This window comes from Microcebus murinus, chromosome 8, assembly GCF_040939455.1.
Source record: "Microcebus murinus isolate Inina chromosome 8, M.murinus_Inina_mat1.0, whole genome shotgun sequence".
In the NCBI taxonomy this organism is placed as follows: domain Eukaryota; kingdom Metazoa; phylum Chordata; class Mammalia; order Primates; family Cheirogaleidae; genus Microcebus; species Microcebus murinus.
Window position 1 is genome coordinate 38915672 of NC_134111.1, and position 24388 is coordinate 38940059.

At 35.9% G+C, this 24388-nt stretch overlaps 1 protein-coding gene across 5 annotated transcripts in view; it reads left to right on the plus strand.

Moving 5' to 3' along the window:
- The window catches only part of PKP4 (plakophilin 4), a 222912-nt gene that overhangs the window by 148851 nt on the left and 49673 nt on the right, over positions 1 to 24388 (plus strand). For 4 of the 5 annotated variants that reach the window (XM_076005559.1, XM_076005560.1, XM_076005557.1 and 1 more), the window contains exons 5-7: positions 15247 to 15378; positions 15489 to 15679; positions 18639 to 19188. In XM_076005559.1, the coding sequence (XP_075861674.1) occupies positions 15247 to 15378; positions 15489 to 15679; positions 18639 to 19188 (873 nt within the window). The remainder of the gene's footprint in view (positions 1 to 15246; positions 15379 to 15488; positions 15680 to 18638; positions 19189 to 24388) is intronic. The other variant, XM_076005558.1, reaches the window with a different exon arrangement.

Consider the following 24388-nt stretch of genomic DNA (forward strand, 5'->3'; position numbering starts at 1 on the left):
TTTCAAGATTTATCTGTGTTGCAACATGTATCAGTAGTTAATTCCTTTTTAAATTTGAATAATATTTCATTGTATGAACATAACACATTTATTCATTCATCAGTTAGTGAACATTTAGGTTGTTTCTACTTTTGGCTGTTATGACTAATGCTTCTGTGAACGCTCATGTACAAGTTTTAGATGTGTGTTTTCATGTCTCCTAAGTGTATACCTAATAGTGGAATGGCTAGGTCATCCCTAAGTCTATGTTTAACCATTTAAACAACTACTAGATTAGTTTACAGAGTGGCTGTACCATTTTACATTTCCACCAGTAAAAAATAAGTGTTCTGATTTCTCCACATCCTCTCCAACACTTGTTATTATCTTTTTGATGATAGCCGTTCTAGTGGATGTTAAGTAGTATCTCGTTGTGGTTTTGATTTACATTTCCATGATGGCTAATATGCCTTTTTTCCTTTGGTTAATTTTTTAGTTTTAGTTCTTGTTTTATTTTAACTTTACCAGCTACCTTCATATTGGCTTTTTTATAAACTTTTTAAAAATAATTTTCCTCCTGATTTTAAATGTAATATATACCTATCAGAATATATTTGGAAAATATAGGAAAGTATAAAAAGAAATTAAAATTATTTATAATCATTCTCATCACTTAGTCTTTCTATGCATTTATGTGTGTTACACATTTTTTTTTTTCCTTTTAAGCAAAATTGGGAACATACTGTATAGGCAATTATATTGGTTTGCCAATTTTTTTATGTTATACTATGTCATAAACACATGCCACTTAATATAAAATTCCTTAAGTTCATCTTTAATACTGCATAATTAATTTATTCCAGAAATATTTCCTGAGAGTCTTAAACACTTGTCTAGCGCATAATTGTCAATGTTTAAAGCAAACATCCTTGCCCTCTTAAGACCTTCAGGTTCAATGGCGGTGAACTGTAGTTGAGATGTGTAACTATATACACTTACAGTTAGGGTAGAATGCTATAAGGGAAAATTACCAGTGTCTACCATATTTACTCATTCTCTATTATTGAACATCCAGCTTGTTTCTAATTTTTCACTATTAATAAATAACAGTGTGATAAACTTCCCAGTATATAAAATTATATCAGCACCTTTGATTTACCTTAGGCTAGATTTTTAGGAAGAAAATTATTTAAAGTACTTGAATATTTTTAATGCTTTTGCTATATGTAACCAAGTTGCTTTCCTGAAAGATTGTATTAATTTTCCTTCTTTCCAGGTGTTATTAATATATGAGATAGATCCTCTCATTACTGTCGTCATTTGTATTTCTAATTAACTGGGGAAACATAAAAGTACCCTATAAATTGCCCTTCTCTTTTCTCTTGGAGGGTTAGTGTTTGATAGCTAAGAATTCTTTGTGTAACCCAGGGATAGTAGCTATATTTATCAGTCAGGGTTCAGTTGAGAAAACAGAACCCATGCCAGGAATTTGATACAGAAAATTTGTAGTTATGAGTGTGTGGGTTGGAAGATTTAATTGAGTAAATAGGATGATGAAGCACCCTAGAGATTAATGATGCCAGGAAGCTGCTACCATCCCTAGGACTGTAAAGGTAGGTGGTTTTGTCAGTCCTGGAGCTGGAGCATTAGGGGTGGGGGGTAGGGCATGCAGGGGGAGATTTCCAGCATTAGCTGAAGCCAGGAGGGAGATACAGCCCCTGTCAGAAATGCTGTGTAAAGTAGAGCCAGAGAAACATCCCAACTTCTCCATGCATTTCTCCTCCTAACCCGTACCAGTCTGTGCACTGGCTGAACTGAGCTGGAGAGGGCAGTTGTGGATTTTAGACTATCAAAAGCCAGACAGACACTGTGTATAATTGTCTATTGATTTACATGGTAGACAGAATAAGCTCAGATTATGAAGACACATGATAAGAGATGAAATATCTGGGGCCTTGGCCTCCTTTCTACTCCCCCTTCCATATACTTCCAAAGCTTAAATTGTTTGACCACTGTCTTCAGGGTTTATTTCATAGCCAAGTAACCAATATACTATTATGTGCTTAGTATTTTCCTTTAAATTAAAATTTTCATATCCCTTTTCTTTTTACTTTTCATCACTCTGGTAGTCTGGCAGTCAGCTTACTGATGTGTTAAACATATGCTAAATGTACATAATACACAAGCATTAAATATGTTTTAACTTAAATGCATAATTAAATGTTATTCAAATAGCTCCCCAAATACTTGAGCGTTTATCTCTGTTCACCACAGCTGTGTCCATAATTCCCGCCTAATAACTGCATGGTCCCTTATTTTTCTCAGAGCACACTCTTGCCCAAAACTCACATTCAAGCCTAGAACTTACACTTACTTATCCTTCTTTCCTATGGGGGCAGAGGGAGGGTATTAACTTCCAAACACAGTAGTCATGATTGGTATTCCCTCTATTTTCTAACTCTATTAATGTTTTTTTTTCTTAAATTTGCCTACTTTTCGGTCATATTTATGGCATTTCAATTGTAACTATAACAATAAGCTATAGTTTATAAGGTTATAAAATTGAACATTTATTTTGTGAATCAAAAAGTCTGAATTTTTTGTGTGGTTTTTTTTTTTTTAGTTTTTTATTTTATTTTAACATATTATGGGGGTACAAGTGTTAAGGTTATGTATATTGCCCATGATTTTTGTTTCTTTTTCTAGTAAATATAGATGCTCTTTAAAGTTTGAATGTAAGTTAATAAATGGGATAAAATGGCAGTTTTACTGCTTTTATTGTGATGTATGTTTATTGGTTTTTCCTTACTGCTTTGCACACAGTGATACTGAAAATCATCTTGGTTTTAGAATTAGGCCGTCCTGCTCAGAATGAGTAGGCTTAAATGGAGTGGCTCAAATGTGAAAAATACTGAAAAGGTCTTTAGTCTTTGTCTAGATTTTGACAAAAGCAACATCTTTATTCATTTCCTTGGTTTCCTATATAAGAAAGGATGGCACAAAAGGATTTAGGATTGAAGGTCTGTTATTCCTCATATTTTGTACGTTTTCTTGCAGACAATTTCTCTACCTTTTTTTGAAGTTTTACAAATTGACTTGAAAAGCTTAGCTCTTTAAAAGCTGTTTAGCAATAAGGTGAATTGTTAGTGAAGCACTGGTTTGATCACTGCCTGAGTGAGATCCTGCCTACTCAGGTGTTTTCATGATGTTACATTCTGTTGAAATGCTGAAAACTGAAACCAGCTGCTGAAGTTTGTTTTTAAATAGCTAAATTTCTGCAGCCTTCGATTTCTGAATAAGAGCTTAGGATGCCCTGGGCAGAGAAGATTTCCATTTCTTTGTAATTCAATTCAGGATATTCCAGCTTGCTTGTTTTTTGTTGGTTGGTTGGTTGGTTTTTACTCTGTACTAGGGATGGTAGGGTGTTTGAGAATAAAAAGCGAGAGGTTTTAAGTGTGGAAGCTGAAAGGGATACTTCCCATAGAGTGAGAAAGAACTGCCCATTCTACCAAACATTTTTCTCAGGTCTTTATAACTTCCCTAGAAGCAATAAAGTTGTTTTGAAGCATTTACACTTTATCATTATCTTGCCTTTTGCCCTTTCTCTTCATTATCCAGCGTTTTCTCGCTTACCACTGTTACATATTTGCTTTCTAAAAACATAAATGCACATATTTTCATCTTTACCGAGGAGGAAAGTTTATTGTTCTGTGTTTCAGCTTTGTCTTTTCTTGCATTTCTTACAACCTGTGTGTTCTGCTCAGACAGCTCAGCGGGAATGTTATGTTAGTGCTCTCTTCTGTTTCTGTTTTATCAGTGTGTCATTTTTTCCATTGTTCACTTCTTCGTATCTTAACATGTTACATATTGATACGATCTCTTCTAGTCCATCAAAATTTGAGGCAGCTTTTAAGAACATATAAAATAGAAAATAAGCATCAAAATCACAGAAAATATATAGTAGAATAAGAGGTAAAGGCCTGAGGAAGGTGAGAATGCACATATATGTACATATAATCATTCTTCATGAGGGAAAATACTATAGAGAATATCTTTTTTTTAAAAGTCCTTTTGATTTACCTCTGTTAAGAAAAACACCAATTAAATCATAAAAATAGCTATTCACAGTGTATGCCGCCCATCAGAAAGCAGCTATATGTTAAAGCCATAGATTTAGTCCTTTTGTCAAAGTGATCATTGGTTGTTATTGATACTTAGATCCTCCAGCCTTAGATCCTATGAAGTGGATTTTGCTCTAAGTCACAATTTCACAGTTTTTCTGTTGGGGGGGTGGGGACCGGGAGTGATTCCTACAGTCTAGGCATTTGTCAGCTTGAGTAGTTCTGTTTAACAGCAGGGGAGGGAAGACAGCATCAGAATCTGCCCTCCCTCCACCCAATCTTGGTCCAGCAGTTAGACCTAGAGATCCCATCTGCAGAGCTGGAATGTGCTCTCTGTTCCCAACACTAGCATGGTTCCTAAAATAGGAAAAGTGTTCAAGAAATTGATGAATGGTATATGTAGGTGTTAAGGAATTGGTACTACTCATGGGTAAGAAACTAAAGAGGCCAAAAAAGATTAGAGTTTCTATCAAAGCAACAAGTTAGCAAAGGACACTGGAGCATGAAGGGGGTGGGGGGAATTTCTGGTTGGCCTAGAAGGCTTTAAGGGGTTAATAGATTGGATAGATAAGAGAGATTTATAAAGGAGATACAGTAGGAAGTGAATGTTATACATATTCCTAAATAGAATATTAGATTAGCAATCATGTGTAAAGGATTATTTTATTGAGGATTCTGGCTGTTATCATTTATTATAGCTATAATCTATACAAATGACAAGGCTTTATCATAAATTTCTTCCTGTTTATCTTCTAAATACCATGAGGATAAAAATTTCTTTTAAAACCAGCCTTAGAATGCAAGTTCTTCCTCCATTATTTTTCCAGGGTTGTTTTAGCCACATAGTCATGACAGTCTTCCTACAATAACCACATAGCTGTAGCTTCCTGATCGCCACTATGAAAGCTCTTCTTAACTTGCTAATGTTTTATTATGAAAGTTAAGAATAATACATCTTTTTTAAAAAAAATTAAATGTCTAGAAGAATTTGGACGAAAGGTAAAAGTCTTCTTCATTCCCACATCTTCCCATACCATGACCACCATACAAACACACACACACACACACACACACACACAGTCTATTGGAGAAAATATGGAATAAAACACACCAAACTGTTAACTTGTTAATGGAAAAATAAAACCAAACTCTGTAAAAATAATTTAAAGAGATTTATTCTGAGCCAGTATAAGTGACTATGGCCCAAGGATCCACAAACCCAAGAAGCCTCTAGTAAGTGGTCCTGAGGCAGTTGAGTTACATTTTGTTTTTATATATTTTAAGGAGATAGGAATTGCAGGTAAAAGCATACATCAATAATACATGGAAGGTATACATTGGTTTGGCCTGAAAAGGCGGGACACCTCCAAGTGGGGGCTTACAGGTTATAGGTAAGTTCAGAGATTCTTTGATTTGTAATTGGTTAAAGAAACAGAGCTTTGTCTAAAACCTGGGAATCAGTACAAATGAATGTTTTAGTTAAGGTAAGGAAGCCTGCTAATCTTAGAGCAAACCACAATATACCCAAAGTGATTTGTTAAGCAAAGTGATGGCCTGCAGGTATAACTTAACCTTTGCTGTCCATGGCCTTAGGTTCTATTTGTAATTTAGTATCTTATTGCCATAAAAAGTCTGTTTCATCAGCCTTATGATCTCTATTTTAATGTTAATGCTGATCAGTTGTAGTGTCTAAACTCCAAAAGGGACGGGGGTATAAGGAGTCGGGGGTATAAGGAGGCGTGTCTGACCTCCCTTTCTTTCATGGCCAGGAACTCAGTTTTAAGATTTTTCTGGGGTCCCCTTGGCCAAGCATTCAGTTGGGGTGAGGCTTGGGGGACCATAGGATTTTATTTTTAGTCTACAAACTCTGTGTGTATGTATATGTAAAATATCCACACACATTTGGGTTGGGTTGGGTTTGTTTTAACACAAATGAGGATACTCTAGAACTATACATTGTTCTGTGACTTAAGTTTTTTCCTTAAAAACACTATAAAACAATGCGTGTGTTTCTACATCAATATACAAAGATCTCCTTCCTTCTTTGTGATGGCTGAGTGGTCTCCATTCTTTAGAAAATTTATACAGCCAGCCCCTTTTTAGGGGACATTTTGTTTTTTCCAGTTTTTCACTTTGGCAAACAATGGTAAAGTTTTTTTCTGCACATCTGAGTGTCTCTGTTGATAAGATTTCTATAACTGCAACTTCCTGGACCAAGGTATATATATGTTTTTATTTTGGTAAATATTGTCAATCTGCCCACCAGAAAAGCTTAAAAATTTAAAACTGCTGATATAAACTGTTATTCCTGTCTACACTTACAAAGTTATCAGAGGACAGGAATATAAATCTTTATGAATAAATTAAAATTTTAATAAGTTATTAGGGTTTTAAAATAAACATTTGTTTCAGATTTCTGTCTATCATAAAGTTCCTGGGCAGATTGAATAGAGTAACATAATTTTAAAAAATCATTATTAAGTATGTATTAAATCATAACATTCCATGGAAACTTCAGCATACCCCTGACCATCACATTATTTGACTAGCTCTTATGGAGTTTGGAGAATCAACCTGATCTTGGCATTCAATAAAACTGTCATAATGTTTCCTATCAGTTTTCCTTTCTTCTGTCTTCATATTTGGCTCAAAATGATCAGATATTTTCCATCAAGAAAAATGCAACAACCATTACCAAATCAAAAAACAAACTCCTTTTTTTAATCACCATTGGAGGTTATTATGGTACTAACATCTCACTCCACAGTTTCCCCAACTTTGCCACACTTTAGATTCATTTGTGGAGCCTTTAAAATCTTGATGCCCAGGCCTCACCCCACACAATTAAATTTAAAAATCTGGGTGAGAACCAAGCCTCAGTAGGCTTTAAGTAGTCCCCAGGTGATTCCAATGTACAAAGGTTAAGAACCACTGCCTTACTCTAAAAACTAATCATTAAAGAAAAAAATTAAAAATTTATCCTGCCTCTCCTGTCCTGTCTGTATTTCAGAATAATCAAATAACTCTAGCTGTTCTCTAAAACGTTCCAAAAGAATTCATGCTGATAAATATTGAAAGAATGATAAATTATGGCCGGGCGCGGTGGCTCACGCCTGTAATCCTAGCACTCTGGGAGGCCAAGGCGGGCGGATTGCTCAAGGTCAGGAGTTGGAAACCAGCCTGAGCAAGAGCAAGACCCCATCTCTACTATAAATAGAAAGAAATTAATTGGCCAACTAATATATATAGAAAAAATTATCCGGGCATGGTGGCTCATACCTGTAGTCCCAGCTACTGTGGAGGCTGAGGCGAGACTCTGTCTCAAAAAAAAAAGAATGATAAATTAGAAAAATCACTAATTTGCAAGCCCTAATGAAATAAGTCAAGCGAAGATTGTCATTAGATTCTAAAACCTCTAGGTTCTAGTCTCTTACTTTAGGAGTTTTTAAAAATCCCAATATTCAGGCTATAGCTTAGACTTATTGAATTGGAATCTCTGGATGTGGGACCTGGGAAGCAATAGTTTCTAAATTCCACCCAACCCTCAACCCAAGTGATCTCAGTGTGCAACCAAGCTTGAGAACCATTGCATTAGGAGCAAAGTTAATGGTAAATCTGACAACAGGAGGATCAGGCTGCCACTACCTGAATGGGCTGATTGATCTTAGCAAGCCTGAAGTTATGATGTGTACACAGCACCATCTATAAAGTATTCTAACCACAAAGGTTTGAAGTGAAAGCTTTTAGCTATAACCTTCTGTTTACAAGAAATATTCAATTTAGGGGAATATGTAAATGACACCATGAGAAAACCATCAGACAAATTCAGAATGTAGAACAGCCTACATTTTATTGCTGTGGTTCCCTCGGTGAGAGTCAAGAACACAAAAATGAGTCCCTTTCTAGATGGAGGGACTTAAGTGACAATTTCACTCAAACGCAATCAGTGAACCTTATTTCAGCCTGTCTAGTACAAGCCAACTGAAGAAAGACATTTCTGAGACATCAGGAAAATTTGAATATGAACTCATTATATGGCATAATTATGGTTTTTGCAAAGTTTTTATTTTATAGAGATACAGATGGAAGTATTTAGCATTGAAATGATCTGATGTGAGGGATTTATTTTAAAATTCTAAAAGGAAAAAGTTAAGTGGAGCATAAAAAGTATGTATAATGTTGATAATTATTAAGCCTGGGGGATCATTTATTATACTTTTCTTTCTACATTTAAATATGTTTGAAAACTTTCATTCTAAAAAAATTGAATACAAATGCTTTAAATAAAGGTTTTGAAATATGGGGTAAAAATAGTGCATCAGAATAGCTTGTGTTCAAGGCAGCAAAATGCTGACCATACTCCGAAGGTTAGCCGTGACGTAAATTTTAGAAAGAAACCAACTGTGAAATGGATATTATTTAATTTGTATTTGCCACATATATGAGATTTTGTTAAATGAATTTTTGTTAAGTAAAGTTACCTGTATATTGCTGCGGATCAGCCTTTCTAGTTTAGAACTATGAATTTATCACTATGTTTGTGCCCGGGTCACCACCCAATAAGAATATTAGCATTTCACCTTAACAAACATGTGCCCGAATGTTCTTAAGCCACTTATGCATGACATGTGAATACATTCTCTAAGCTTTAATATAGTGAATTAGTACTTTGTATGAAACATTGGAAAGGCTTCCACCTCTAACTCCACATTTCATTCTTATGCCAAAGGTAGTCTGCATTTAGCTTTATCTGGATATATTTTACCAAAGAAGATAATTAGTAGAAAAACATAGAAAACGTTGTTTCAGAAGAATTATTTATTCCTTTCGATGGTGAATAGCATTCTTTATAGGCTTGTATGGGTTGAAAGAAGTTTTTTTATTTTTGTTTTTTAATTGACTTTTTATTTCCATATATGTTTGTGGGGTACAAGTACGGTTTTGCTACATTGAAATATTGCATTGTGGTGAAGTCAGGGCCTTCATTGCATCCGTCACTGCAGGAGCAACGCACATTGCACCTATCAGGCAAACTCCCGTCACCCCCTCTCTCAGCCACCCACCCTCCATTGTCCATCATTCCACACTGTGCTTCCATGGTTTTGTTTTCTTAACAGAAGTCATCTATCTTATGTCTTCCACTGGCAAATATTGCCATTTCTCTACTTGGTAAAAAGTTTTTTCCCAAAAGGATTAAAATATGTTGTTGAAAAATATGTTAGAGTGATTTTAGAGCACTTAGTTGCATTTTCCATGGACTAATGACTTTTTATTAATATATACCATGAACCCCTTATTCCTTTTTCAGCTTTCTCTATAGGAAGCAAGGGACCCTAAGCAGTTTATGAGCACCTACCTGTTACAGTAGGTCTTGGACAATTTACATGTCTAGTATATTTTATTTCATATTTACATTTCTTAATTCCTTGGGTTTTTTTTCTAGTTTTACTTTTACAGCTATAAAGTATAAATTTTTTATGGTAGGTATGACACCTGTATTTATTTAGCATCCAGACTAAAAATGCTTAGTAAACGCTCATTTTAATAAGACCATTTGTGGAAGTTTCTATTCAGTTTATTTTTTTTCTAAAGCTTATTTTTATGGTTTTGTATTCTGGAATGAAATTTAGGAATTTAAAAATATTTATGCAGCATAGTTCTCTGGTGATGTACAAAACTCAAATACTTTTTAAATTTGTCATTGTAGAAATTGAATAAAGCACTATGATACTAGTTTATTCAAACACAAAGTTTACTTAAACTACAAAATTGAATCCAGGCAGACAAGTTTTTACAGTGAATTTCAAGGCAGACTAGTTGATGTCCAGAGCAAAGTTTAAAGTGAACTAAAAATTAATTCATTAGTGGTTTCTGTTTTCTAAGGCTTTTCACACATCATTTTCTAGATAAGTAAAATTTTTAGAGCCATTGTCTTATTAATATTTTAAAAAATAATATAAATTTTCACAAGACCCAAGAACCTAGAAATACTTAGGAGAACCACACTAGAAATTGTTTCAAGAAATATGGCCTTCTGCCTTTTCTTGTATGTCTTTACTTCCATTAAAATCAATTTTAAAAGCTATCTTATGTATATAGTAGTTTATATTCAATCAGTAAACTCCAAGTATCTGTAATATTCTTAAAATACCAGTCAATACCCATTTTCTCCTATGGACCAGACAATGTTATTGTGCTTCGTGTTTCCATTGCCCTATTTATGTTGTTCACTCTGACACTGACATTTCCTGAAGCCTCTGATGATAAGCTTTTATGCTATAGAAATAAATCTTGTATATCAAAGAAGGTACTGAACAGGAGAAATCTTTCTGGTGCTGTCTCCCAGGTTCTCTTCCAGAATTTGGCCTAGCACTTTACTTCTTAGCCGTAGGAGATGCTGAAATATTCCTGCACCTCTGTGGAAAGTAGACTCCCTCCTAAGCCTGTGATCCTGCAAGAAGTGAGAACCCTATAGCCAAAGTGGAAGTTGAGTCTTTGTAAGATAAAATTTTCTGCTCACCTTTTCACAAAGTGTTGCCCCTCAGAGTAAGATAGCCTAACCTCAACTCCTAGGCCAGAGAGCTGGAAGAAGCTGTCAGAGAAAATATCATCTGCCTTAAAGATGTGTGTTACCATCCCAAGAGTCCTGTCAAAACTCACACTACACCACCTTTTATGTAAGGGCAAACCCCTATACGCCATGGCAACTCAGAACAGACACAAACAAGAATAAACTAACATAAGGTTGCAGCATGCTGGACTGTGAAAGACTAGTTACTAGTTACAAGCTTGTTTATACTGAAAGTCTTATAAGCTCTAGGTTCCTGTTTCCATGGTGATTTTACACACAGTACAGACCTTCTTTCATACAGTTTAAACAGCAAGGCATAGATTAACAAAGGAGAGCCATTTTAATAATCTCAAGTTCATTAGAGAGGACTTAGACTTTAGCATATTTTTTATGCAAACTTCTTGTTTTGGAATGTACATTACAGAAAAGATAAAATAATTCACTTTGTATTTCATCTTTTACTATGAGCTTAATGAGGTGGATAATATATTATACCATATTTTCATAGCCCTACAGCATTATTGTTCGTCACCCACTAATGTTTTTCTTAGATGCAACCTTCTACTTTTTCTAATTCTCTTTTTTTAAAAATATTTAGAACACTCAGATGAAATATAACAGGCAAGAAGGTCCATGATTCCATTAATTTCCTAGTCTGAGACACAGATGGAGCTTTCATTCTACCTTGAAGCTTGTTCAATTTCTATATTTTTAGACATATATTTTCTTGGAAGATGCTAATTTGATGTTTCAAAGTTCCCCATAGTGTATTTCTGGTGTCCCAGAAAACATGTTTGTGATTTTTTTAAAAATGTAACACATGTCCTTCAGTAGATTAAAGAATTAGCATTTACATGTTGTTTGCCATTTCAACTTATAAAAATGTCTCTTGATTTCTTGTTCTGATCATGCTAAATTGTAATATGCAAGGTATTTAATTATAGGTTACAGCATTGGTCATGGAATAGTTAAACCCGCACTCTATGCTTCTGTGCTTTCTCTGGTGAATTTGACTAGCATCTTCTTCCATTCCACATAGCAGGTATTTTTAAAAGACATTCTTCTTAAAGTAATATTGCATAAATAATAAACAATTAATAAATGTGAACCTTACCATACTACAACAAAGAATACTTTATCTATTAATTAGGAGATGAGTCTTCTGTTTATCTGAAGCATGGTTGCTGTGTATACCCACATTTATACATATACACACACACATATATATATAAAATTTGGGAATTATAAGTTTTCAAAGAAACAAAAATAATAGTAAAACTATTTTGAAAACCATTTAACATTCTTTTAATGATTCAAAGATTTCAGGATCTTTTTGTCTCTGTAGATATTTGTTATCATTGGGCCCTCTTATAGAAATAGAAAAATAACTAAAGATGTTATTTATGGGATAGAAGTTGGTTGCTCTATCATTCATATTAAATAAATCTCTCATATATATGCCATGAAGTACTACTCAGCTTTAAGAAACAATGGGGATATAGCACCTCTTGTATTTTCCTGGATAGAGCTGGAACCCATTCTACTAAGTGAAGTATCTCAAGAATGGAAAAACAAGCACCACATGTACTCACCAGCAAATTGGTATTAACGGATCAACACCTAAGTTGACATATAGGAATAACATTTATCGTGTGTCAGGTGGGTGGGAGGGGGGAGGAGGGGATGGGTATATACATACACAATGAGTGAGCTGTGCACCATCTAAGGGATGGTCACGCTTGAAGCTCTGACTTGAAGGGGGGAGGGGGAGAATGGGCAATATACATAACCTTAACATTTGTACCTCCATAATATGCTGAAAAAAAAAATCTCTCATCAACTCTAACTTTTATATTTACTTAAAGACAGGGCAGAAAACCTAAGCTCTGTCTTCTAAACCCTGTTATGTAGATCTTGAAATTAGAATCTGGGTGCATGGGAATTTAGTATTTTAGTGTTCTAGTTGCCATCTCAGTGTCCTTTCCTATATTCCATTTTCTAGGGCATTGCTTTTAAAAATATAAGAAACAGAATCAGGTAATAACAGTGAGAAAGTACACATTTATACTGTGTCACTTTGGAGATAACTATTATTTTTTAAAATACTAATTTTTTTAAGTTTTATTATCAGGGTGACCAGTATAGAATCATGTCTCTTTTGACATGTGCTTTCTTTGTCTGAGGTTATTCATTGTAAGTAGCTTCTCATAAAGAAGAGTTTAAGTGAGCCCAATTGTTTGTCACATGGTTTGTGAGAAAATGTTCCATTGGGTGAAAAGACACTATTGCTGAGCTACAGTTTTTTAGGGTATATCTTTCTCTTTTCTTTTTGTTTGTTTTTTTGTTGTTGTTGTTTTGTTTTGTTTTGTTTTAAAGGAGTGGGCAGCATACATAGAACACTAATAGTTTTTGGTTTTCAGGGTGAAAATTTTTGTATCCTGGCTCTGCATGCCACCTGGTGTTTCCAAGCCAGAAGCTTTCATGTATTGATGTCCCAGGTTTTATCTCGTATTAAAACTAAAGAAATATCTGAACATCTTTTTTCTTTTAAGACCATCTCATTTTAAGATGGTCTCATTTTTCCATGTATGTGAAGCCTTAAGGCCGCCACTGTGGTGCTTCTGCTCTCTATAGTTTGTTGCTAGTTCACGTGTGCTTTCCCAGTGTTCATTCCCTAGGGAACAAAGGGGGACTGTTGTGTGGCTGTAGGTTCAAACCAGCTCTTATGCAGCCATTCCCAACCATTCGAATTTTCTATAACTCTTCTAGCCTAGCACACTCTATGTATTTTACTTAGTCCTTAAAAAAAAATCCCTCAAGAGTTGCTGTGTATGAATGTTTGGAACTCTGGAAACTTGTAATAGATTTACAAATGAAGCAGATCACCTTCCAGTGTTATCCTGACAGTGAGACTCAAATCATGTTTCATCGTGTACCAGGGAAACCACATACAATCTGTAATCTTTATTGAAATTCCAAACTTACGAAATCAGAACTGTCACAGAACTCTACCACCTAGAAGTATGCTGTCAAATGATATATCAGGAGACAGGTCGTTAAAAACCTATTCTAAGAATGTCAGCAAATCTTTCTAGAGGCTAGGAAACAAAACCTTGGATTGAATTTGACAAGTTAAAAGTTTAGAATGCAGTGGGATTTCCCAGTTTTCTCTTAAACCTTGTATTCACCTTCTAAACCTGCTTTATCATCAATGCCTAAAAATGTTACTTTGCTTCACAGAGCCTAACTTTATTGATCACCGTACAGTAAAGCCACAGCACAATGTCAGGCATGAATCAGCACTCAATAAAGGGAAGCTGCTATTGTTACTGGGAATTACGGATATAACAATATCCAAACCAGGCAAAAGTCCCTACTCTCACTGAGCTTATGTGCTAATGGAGAGAGATGGTGATAAATGCTATAGGGAAAGGAAAGGCTGGCTTCCTGCGGGAAATGGATGCTGTTTAGATAGTACTTCTTTTAGGAAATTTGTCTTAAGCTGCTTTTACACACACGCGCGCACACACACACACACACTGCCTTTTCTCATAGCTGCATTTTTAGGGCCTGGCATATAATAAGGCCTCTAGGAAGGGAGAGTAACAAGGAAATCCTAAGGATTGTATATAGAACTTGGAATGTAATAAGGACTTAATTAAAATCTTTGATGTGAGAGTGAAGCGGCGTTTCTGAAAGAAAGCAACATAAGGGTTAGAGTTGAGGAAAGAACGCCTTGTTTTGAAGATAATCAGAACTTAGGAAAAAATAAAGAGACTAGAGGAAAAGGGACATACTTGAATAAAATTGAGAAAAGGCAGCTTGATCTATACCACTTACATTTACAGCATGAAAAACAAATTTGAATGGGAAAAGAGATAAATTGGGGTTTTTTTTCCCAAGTTCAAGATGGCAAATGGTACAGCTGAAAATAAAACAAGATAATGGAGAGACTGGTGTGGCTAGAGAAAACAGTGGGCCTATTAGACTTGTCTATATTCATTTGGGAAAGACGAGAGGAGTATAACAAGTAGATGGGTAAGAACTAGGTTTCCGTTGCTTATAACTCTGAAAATTCTGTACTGAGTTCCTTTGACTGTAGATGACATGAAATATAACATAAAAGGCTGGCCCTACCTTGAGAGGTTCCATCGCCAAGCTCAATAATGTGAACACTATATAAGTTTTCATTTTTAATAGTTTGGGATACAGAGGACCCTTTTTAAAATAAGTACTTGGCCACCATTCTCACTCAGTCTCTGAATCCTCTTAGAGGAAGGCGTCTGAGAGGGGAGTTTTCCAGGGGGGAAACAAGATCAATTTTCACATTTTGATTTAATGTTGAGGCTTGTAATCACAACATTATGAAATTTAGCAAAGTATATTAATGAACCATGAGTATGTAGAACACATTTACATAGATAAGAGTCAAAATAACTATGCTATTTAAGGTGAAAAAATAGCCTATGTTAACGTAGATTATAAGATGCTATTAACAAATATCTGGATTTTTTTTAGCAAGTTTTTATGTAATATTATCATTAGGTATAGCTAATTAAACTTATCTTCTTACAGATGTGCCAAATACTGGTGTAAGCAAACCTAGAGTTTCTGACGCTGTCCATCCCAACAACTATCTCATCCGGACAGAGCCAGAACAAGGGACCCTCTATTCACCAGAACAGACATCTCTACATGAAAGTGAGGGTCTGTTGTATTATCTTCTAAGTATTACATTTGCTTTTACTATTTTCTTCTTGAAACTAAGCATCAGAAGTATACAATAAATATATTTCCTTCTGGTTTCATTTGTGCAGGATCATTGGGCAACTCAAGAAGTTCGACACAAATGAATTCTTATTCTGACAGTGGATACCAGGAAGCAGGGAGTTTCCATAACAGCCAGAACGTGAGCAAGGCAGATAATAGACAGCAGCATTCATTCATAGCATCAACTAATAACCATTTGGTGAGGAATTCAAGAGCTGAAGGACAAACACTGGTTCAGGTAAGCTAAACACGATCAAGATCTCTATAAAGAAATACTCTTCTGGTTGAATATCTGTTACAGGTATTTCTCACTAAAAATAAAACCAGTATGTACAATTTTTAATTTATTGCATGGATAAAGTAGCCAAATCATTTTCTGTTGTTTGAATTATGATGTGAAGGAAATTTTAGACATGAAGCCTAAAACTGTGTTTCTATTAATTAGCTCCTATTAGTGAGTTCTGATAAATTTCAAGGCATAATAAAGTAACTCTTCTAAAAAACACAGGTTTAGCACAGGGAGGGGAGTCCAGGGGAGTGTAAGAGAACTGGATGGAATGTCTTAGTCCCCAAGGGGTTATGAGTTTTTAAAATAATACTAGAACTAAAGTATGCTACAAAAAATCCTAGAGGGCAGTGTACTATTCCCACACTTACATAAAATGGGACTAGCCCGCTCTTATCCAAGCTTTTACTTTCATCACTGAAATTGTTCTCTGAAAGCACATCTCATTTACTACTGTAATTTACTTATTTACTACTGTACTGTATAGAAGTATACAGTACATCCATTCTGTTAAGTTAGGGTTCTCTAATTTGATAGCCAAAAAAATGGTAGTGCATATATATTTATAAAAACAACTTGGCACCTTCCTCGTTGCCACTTTATTCACATCATTCCACCAGCATATGCCAGCATTAAGAGAAGCAGTAGGAGTCCTGCGTGGCAGTAACCAGTGAGGATACCTATCTATCCAAATACCCCAGTCATTTCTTTGGAGCTGAAAAATATCAAGATGATCAAAGAAGTTAGGCGGACACTATGCCTCTTGTAAATGCAATACAGGAAGCCCTGTAGGCACGTACAACACTGGGCCAGGATACCCGGTGCCAAAGGAGAAACATAATATGACTTTGGCTCAACAATTTAGGAGAAAATTGAAAATAATTTGAAATATTTCTGTATTAAAACAAACACAGATACAGTAAAAGAATTTTTACACTAACGTGAGAAATCTTGTGCTTGTGGCAAGCTCCTTCACTCTGCACCCCCGATCCTCAGATCACACATTTACTCCTTTGCTGTCTGGGATGCTTTGGTGGAAAAGTTGAGGGGCTTGGACCAAATGCCTACCTACAGAAGTCCATCTGATTAGGTGAATTTCTATGTCGGCAGGTCTGAAGTCTCACTTCTGAACAGCAATTACCTTAACTATATACATTTTTTTTCCCTTAATAGTAATCTTGTTGCCTCTTTTTTTTTTTTTTTTTAACGTACAGCAAGTTAATTTTGTCCTAGAGCTGAAGAAATTATGTTGCAAGGGGGTCTCTAAGACTTAATTTACATGTAGCCTAGGCAACACATGCTCTAGCTATCTAGACCAAGTGTCATTTCATTTTTGGTAGTTGCCAGTGATATGTGGACTTTTCTTACTATTAACACTATTATCTCCCAACCAGGCGGGGTTTTTAACTTTCCAGCTATCTACTAAATTTTAACCCCGTTTTTCTTGCCTCATTGTTTATTTACCATCCTCCTCCCTCCCATCTTCTCCTTTCCACAGCTATTACCTTCCTAAAATTGTTGAACTTGGGCACACTTGAGGTCTCAGAGCAGGTGTTTCAGCCAGCCCAGTTGCTGTGACGCCTGGAGGCAAAGCACACATCCTCTCACAACATCTAAGGGCGTACAAAGTCCTTATCTGATCCCTTCTTCTCCTCTTACTGCCCTAACTAAAAGTGGCCGGGTGCTGATGGCAGCTGGACTCTAGCAACCAGGAAGGAGATAACAGAGCAACCTGGTCCCGGTCCTGGTCCTGGTCCTGGGCTTGTAACGCAGGGCCCTAAAGTGGTTTTTTATTTAGTTTTGAGATGAGGTCTCACTGTGTTGACCAGGCTAGATTTGGCCTCAGCCTTCTGAGTATCTGGGACTACAGATGTTTGCCACTGCGCCCAACTCTAATGTCTATTTGTATTTCTCAGCCTGCTTTCCTTTTCCCCATACGTGTCCACCTCGGGCCACTTCTCTGGTTCATCTTTCAATTCTTCTTCATTGTTGGACAGAATCAAGACAGGGATCTGACAGCTACTGTTAGCAGGAATCACAGATTTATAGTAGAATCAGCCATGGCAAAAATGTTCCTTTTGCATTCCAGTCCTTTCCAGCTGCCTAGGCCAAGAACCCAACAAAGACTTGGAACACTCTTCCTGCTGGAACAGATTTTTGGGGTGCCTTTATTTGCATCTCTTTAAATTCACGAGCTCATAGATCAGAAGAGGTAAAAAGAAATGGCTGAAGTCTGTAGAAGCCACACTTGATCTCAAGAGACAGATAATTCGGCAAGAGCACCTGTGCAGCCAAGCTGTCCTTGAAGTAAACTTACAGGGACCCAGGCTGGACCCATGAAAGAGTAAAGACAAAACAATTATAAATACTCCTCCAGCTACACTTAGACTGATGTGTTCAAATTTTTTTGTTTGTTTGTTTTACATAAATGCATTACCTTGGCCAAACTTTGACTCACAGGGAATGAAGTAAGTACATTGTTCTAGTGACCCTTCACACTCATGAGTTATTCGTAGCGCTTGGAATAAAACATTTTATGTCTTTTGAAAAATGCATAGGCAAAAGGGTAAAACATGCAGAGACAAAAAAAGGAATATTAAATGTCTTTAGTCTCTTTTTACTGGTTGATTTTAGTGTTCAAATTAAGCCACCCAAAAAAAAAAAAATGTAAAACAGTAAAGCACCATGAGGAAAAATTAAGGTTTAGCTCTAAAGCGTAAAACAGAAAGGAAACTTAAATGCCTAAAGTAAATAGTGAATTCACATTCTGTAGTGAGCTATGTGTTTTGGGTTTTTTGGGTCTTTTTTTATTTGTTTGTTTGTTTGTTTGTTTGTTTGTATATGTTTTTGGTAATGACAATGAACACAAAACCCTGGATAAACCCATTCTCTTTTTTCCCCCTTTCATCAGCCATCAGTAGCCAATCGGGCCATGAGAAGAGTTAGTTCAGTTCCATCTAGAGCACAGTCTCCTTCTTATGTTATCAGCACAGGCGTGTCTCCTTCACGGGGGTCACTGAGAACTTCTCTGGGTAGTGGATTTGGCTCTCCGTCAGTGACTGACCCCCGCCCTCTGAACCCCAGTGCGTATTCCTCCACCACGTTACCTGCTCAGCGGGCAGCCTCTCCCTACTCACAGAGACCCGCCTCCCCGACTTCGATTCGGCGGATTGGGTCTGTCACCTCCCGGCAGACCTCCAATCCCAACGGACCGACCCCTCAGTACCCAACCACCGCCAGAGTGGGGTCCCCGCTGACCCTGACGGATGCACAGACTCGGGTAGCTTCCCCATCCCAAGGCCAGGTGGGGTCGTCGTCCCCCAAGCGCTCAGGGATGACGGCCGTGCCGCAGCACCTGGGACCCTCACTGCAAAGGACTGTTCATGACATGGAGCAATTCGGACAGCAGCAGTATGACATTTACGAGAGGATGGTTCCACCGCGGCCAGACAGCCTGACAGGTGAGTACAAGGTGACCCACCACGCTACATAAAGCCCAGTGAGGAAGCCTTTCATGCCACTGTAGCAGAAACAAAGCATGATAATGTGGGGAAAGCTCATGCTTTTATCTCAAAATTTACATTGGCAACTTCAGGTTAACCCGTCTTTCAGGCTCTGTGATTATTAATGTGTGAAATTATGTACATTTATATCAGCAGAACTCTTTTGCAATGAATACATTTTCCCCCTCAAAATATTAGGGTTTAAAATATACTCTTTTGCATTTTAGATGAAATGGTTGGCATTCTAAGCTATTTATCGATTTTTTTTAATGCAAGATTTTTTACCAGCCAGGCCTACCCTACACATATGTATGTTTTGTTAAAAGGTGGTATCAGAATATCTGTTTAAATACTTAATTTTTTTTCTTGAGAAATGCTTTGGTAGTATAGACTAGAACATGAATTTCACCCCCTGCTGCCTTGATTTTGGCATCCCAATGCACATTGAACAAAACTCTTACGAATTACCTTTAAATGCTACTTGGATTAAATCAGAAAGACACCAGATCCCTGATATTATAGCTGTTCCCTTCAGGGTTTTTCATGGAGGGTTCCCCCCCCCCTAATGTAAAGACTTTGTACTTTTTAGTAAAATGAAATTTATCTTTAATTAGTGTTTTTAAATTATATTTTAAAAGTAACATACAGAGTAGTAAAAATTAAAACTGTACGGGAAAATATGAAATCAGAAGTGAAAGTCCGAAGGTTCTCTTTTATCCTCACCCGTTCCCATCACCAGTTTATGTATCTTCTGGAATGTTTATTCGCATACGTGAGTAGATACATTACATAAAAGTATGCACACACAGTTTTCTTTTATAGTGATGAGATTCTATCATGTGTATCTTCTATACCTTGTTCTTTTCACTTAATATGTCTAAGAACTCTACCTTATTCTTTCTTAATAAATGTATATTACTCCTTTTTATATTAAATACACATATTTAATCATTTTCCTGTTTAAAACATTTAGGTTGTTTGACATTTTTAGCTATTCGATATGATGCAGTATACATTTTTCTTTCTGCATCTTTCACTTATGTACTAGAATAATTATGGGTTCTGTTTCTTAAAGTAAAATTGCTACATCAAAATCCATGCTTATTTTTTTCTTTTTTTTGGAGACAAGGTCTCACTTTGTTGGGATTGGGATGCAATGGTGTCATCATAGCTCACTGCAACTTCAAACTCGTAGGCTCAAGCCTCCTGAGGAGCTGGGACTACAGGCACTTGCCACCACACAGAGCTAATTTTTTTATATTTCATAAAGACGGGGTATCTCTCTTGATCAGGCTGGCCTTGAACTCCAGGCCTCAGGTGATCCTCCTGCCTTGGCCTCCCAAAGTGCTGGGATTACAGGCATGAGCCACTATACTCAACCATATTTGCTTTGAGAGAGATTATTGAATTGCCCCCAAGAAGGTTACACATATTATATTTCTGCTAGCAATTTAAGAGTGTGCCTACACTCTTACCAGGATTGTATCTGCAAGTGTTTCATCTTTATAAAACCTTACTGTTTTAAGTGGCCCTTATTTAGTTATGACTGAGGTTGAAGATTTCATATGCATGTATATTAGGCATTTTATTTCTTTTTTTTAAAACCACAGATTCAGGTCTTTTGTCTATTTTTGTCATTTGTAAAAGCCTTGCATACTTGAGATAAATTATCGTCTGGTAATATACTTCTCAAGTATTTTTTCCATTTTGTCATTTATCTTTTTATTTTGTTTTAGGAGTTTATTAACAATAATTTTTAATATTTTTATGTAGTAAAATTAACATTTTTATGGCTTCTTTGGAGATTTTTCTAATTGAATAATTACAATTTTTCTAATTGCACAAAAAAATTATATGGGACTTGATTTCAAGCTCAAAGAAATCCCTAGTGAAGAAACCACCTCCTTTTCATTCACTCATCAGAGGAGTGTGCTTGGCTTAGGTATTTTCTAGAATATATGAAAAGTATGCAGCAAAGTGATGGAGGAATCATGTATGAAATCCTGCCTTCAGAGGAAACCTTAAAAAGTTAATAGTTCTGAGGACTTCTGTATTCTATTCCACCCATGTGTTGGGTAGAACAGCTATGCAGAGTCCCGGGCTTGTAGGAAAATGAAGTGCCTTCCTTCCACCCAGGGAAGGAAGGCAGCACATAAATTACTGTCTCCATGTTTAGCCCTGAGAGGGCCCATAACCTTTTGTTTAAAAAGCTTGTTTCTCTGACGGTGCAAGTAAGATTAGACTTTATGCTTCAGGAGGTGGGAATATTTTTATAAAGACCTAGCCCTCTCCCTGGCTTTCTATTTTCTAGAAATATTGTGGTCTTCTAAAGAAGCAAAGGGTTTCTTTAAATGGTTCTAGGCAAGCTTTGCTGTAATCCCCCTGCTCATTTATTGGGAAAGTGGGTCCTAATTTGTGAATTCCTTTGTTTTATTTTAACCTTGGAAAATCATGTACCTGTCATTGTATTTGCTATTGTTCTTGATTTCAATGGGTTAATAGCCTGCTAATTGATATATCTAAAGCAATATTTTGTTATATATTCAGGGACTTGGATATTTGGTGATCATAATTTAAATGAGGACACAATGTATGTACAAATGTAATTCCTCTCACAAAAAAATATATATATACTCTAAAGTACTCATTTCAGTATAATTATAGAATGTCAAGAAAAGTTTTGATTAGATAAAGAATCAATGTTTGAAAGATAAATTTATTTCTAATGTCTTAAATATAAAGGTTTTGAATCACATGGAATATATCACTGTAATAGGCATACTATTAATAATATGTATTTGTGGAATTACAAATAGAAATTATTGGTTGGGTAAATAATATTGTGGAGTATCAGTGTGTTCCATTATCTGGAGGGATAGGTAAAGTTATTAAAAATTAATCTGTGGAAATGCTTTCTGGAAAAATTATTTCTAATACCAATTATGGAGCATTATTACTTATATTCCAATTTCAATGATAATTAAGTTATAGTGGGGTTTCTACACAAATGCTAATCTAATGCTAATCTATAGGACTTTGTGCATGTGTTCTTTTAAAGGCAAGAGCAGGTAAACAAAAACTAACAGTCATTGTTATATTATTCAAAGTGATTTGTAATAACAAGAAAGTGCTACATTACACTACGGTTCTAAGCCTTTTATTTCCCATTACAGCATGTCACATGTAATAATTTTATAATTCCATAATAAGTTAGTATCTGCTGGTTACTTTTCATAGTTTTAAATGGTAAGGAGCTCACTTTGTTACCTTGAAATCATAGTCAGTGTTTATAACAGTTCTCATGTTGCATGAATTCCAGTGAAGAGTCCAGCCAGATCCTCATAGAGTGAGAATATAACATTCTGGTAGTGGTGAGGAATGCTTTGTCTTATTTCACATCACAGTGGGATGGTGGGAGCAGAGCGGCATGGCCGGATGTCGGGCTGGCCTTTGCCCAGGCGTGAATGATCTTCAGAGTCTTGCACTGAGTCCAGAGTGTTTTTTACTCTACTAAGTGTGACACCAGCACCTCGTATTGACTAGGTACCTTTTCACCTGCCTGCCTTATGTCACTGCAAAAAAAAAAAAAAAAACAGTGCTTATACTTTTGTTCAAGATACTCATGGGGTCCATAAAGAGATAGAGCCTAGACTCTGCTATTAAAAAAATGAGAAATCTGCCAGTGAATAAAAGGTGAAATCCTCAAGAGAGAATTTTACAATAGCAATCATAGTACCATCTTTAGAGATAAGTTGGCTTGCATAGACCCTTCCCTGGTGGGCTAACTTGATGTTTGTGGAGTGCCCAGAGTTTGATTTCTCACATCACATGTCATTGATTCTTGAGGTATAGCTGTGTTCATTGTTGAGTGAGGAATGACAGAGGACTGACTTGTGGTCTCCTCTCAGCCCTACCAGGAAGTAGCTCTCTGATGGGGCTGAATCATGTTTTCTTTTGGGTTCTCAGTTTCCTTGGTTTTGAAATGAGAAAGTTTGTCTGGATTATCTCCCAGTTATAAGATTGTATAAACCTGAGATCTTCATTTTAGCAAGCGGGGACCCAGTAACTGAAACTCATGTTGGTTCATTTGGTTTCTTTGCCTGTCGCATAGCTGTCCAGGGTAGGTAATAATCATTCACTTTAGAAGCTTTATGTATTTATTAACTTTCTTGCCACTCCTCACTGAACAACATATGGTTATCACTCATATGCAAGCCCATTTGCATTTAGCTGTGATTTGATAAACTGAGCTAACAGGATGGCTACAATCCTATCTTTTTATAATTAGTTACTGTGTTAATTAATTGCTATTTTTTATAAAGCAAATACCTGCTAACTGACTTGATATGTTTGTGCTTTCTCTTGCTCGTATTTGGAATGTAACTTTAGTTGGTGTTCTTACCAAGTGACAAATTTTACTTACTAATGATGAAAAATCACAAACTTTGAGCATCTACCTTTTTATCATGAAAGTCCCATGTGTGTAATTTGCATAAAAATATTTTAAATATCTTAATGTTCATGTCCTACTAACTTTGTACTTTTCCTTTATACTAGAAAGAAAGTCAAGAATCTGGTATGTGAGTTCCTATAAAAAAATTTTTGGTTTTGATTCTTTTTTTAAAAAAAAAGGGAAATACACAATAAATAGTAAATAAGGTATTAATATTTTACAACAAAAAAAAATAGTAAAATTGTATTTCATATAATATTTAATACGTGTTATTAATTCACTGCTAATATCCCAAATTTTGTAGTATAAAATTTTCAGTGTTTTCCCGTGAAAATTATGTGTGAACTAATAGAGAGATGTATTTCCAAACCGCTCTTGAACATTAGCCTTTACCAAGTACATTATGTAGGCGTCGTCTTAGGTGTTGGGATTTAAAGAGGCATGAGATGGTGGGCGCTCCCTGCGGAGACCTGATGGTCCCTTAGTATAACTGGTAGGTCTGGACGGCAAGGAGAGAATGGTGTGAACCATACAATGATAGAAAATATTTGGTCACCATCATAAAATAGCTTACAATTGGGAATGAATTTCAGTGTTTCAAACCATTTAATAATATGTTGTTATTTTTGCTGGAAAATTTATCTTGCTGGCAACAGAAAGTTGTATTTCAAAAATGTATATGGAGTCCTTTTCACACCTGGCATC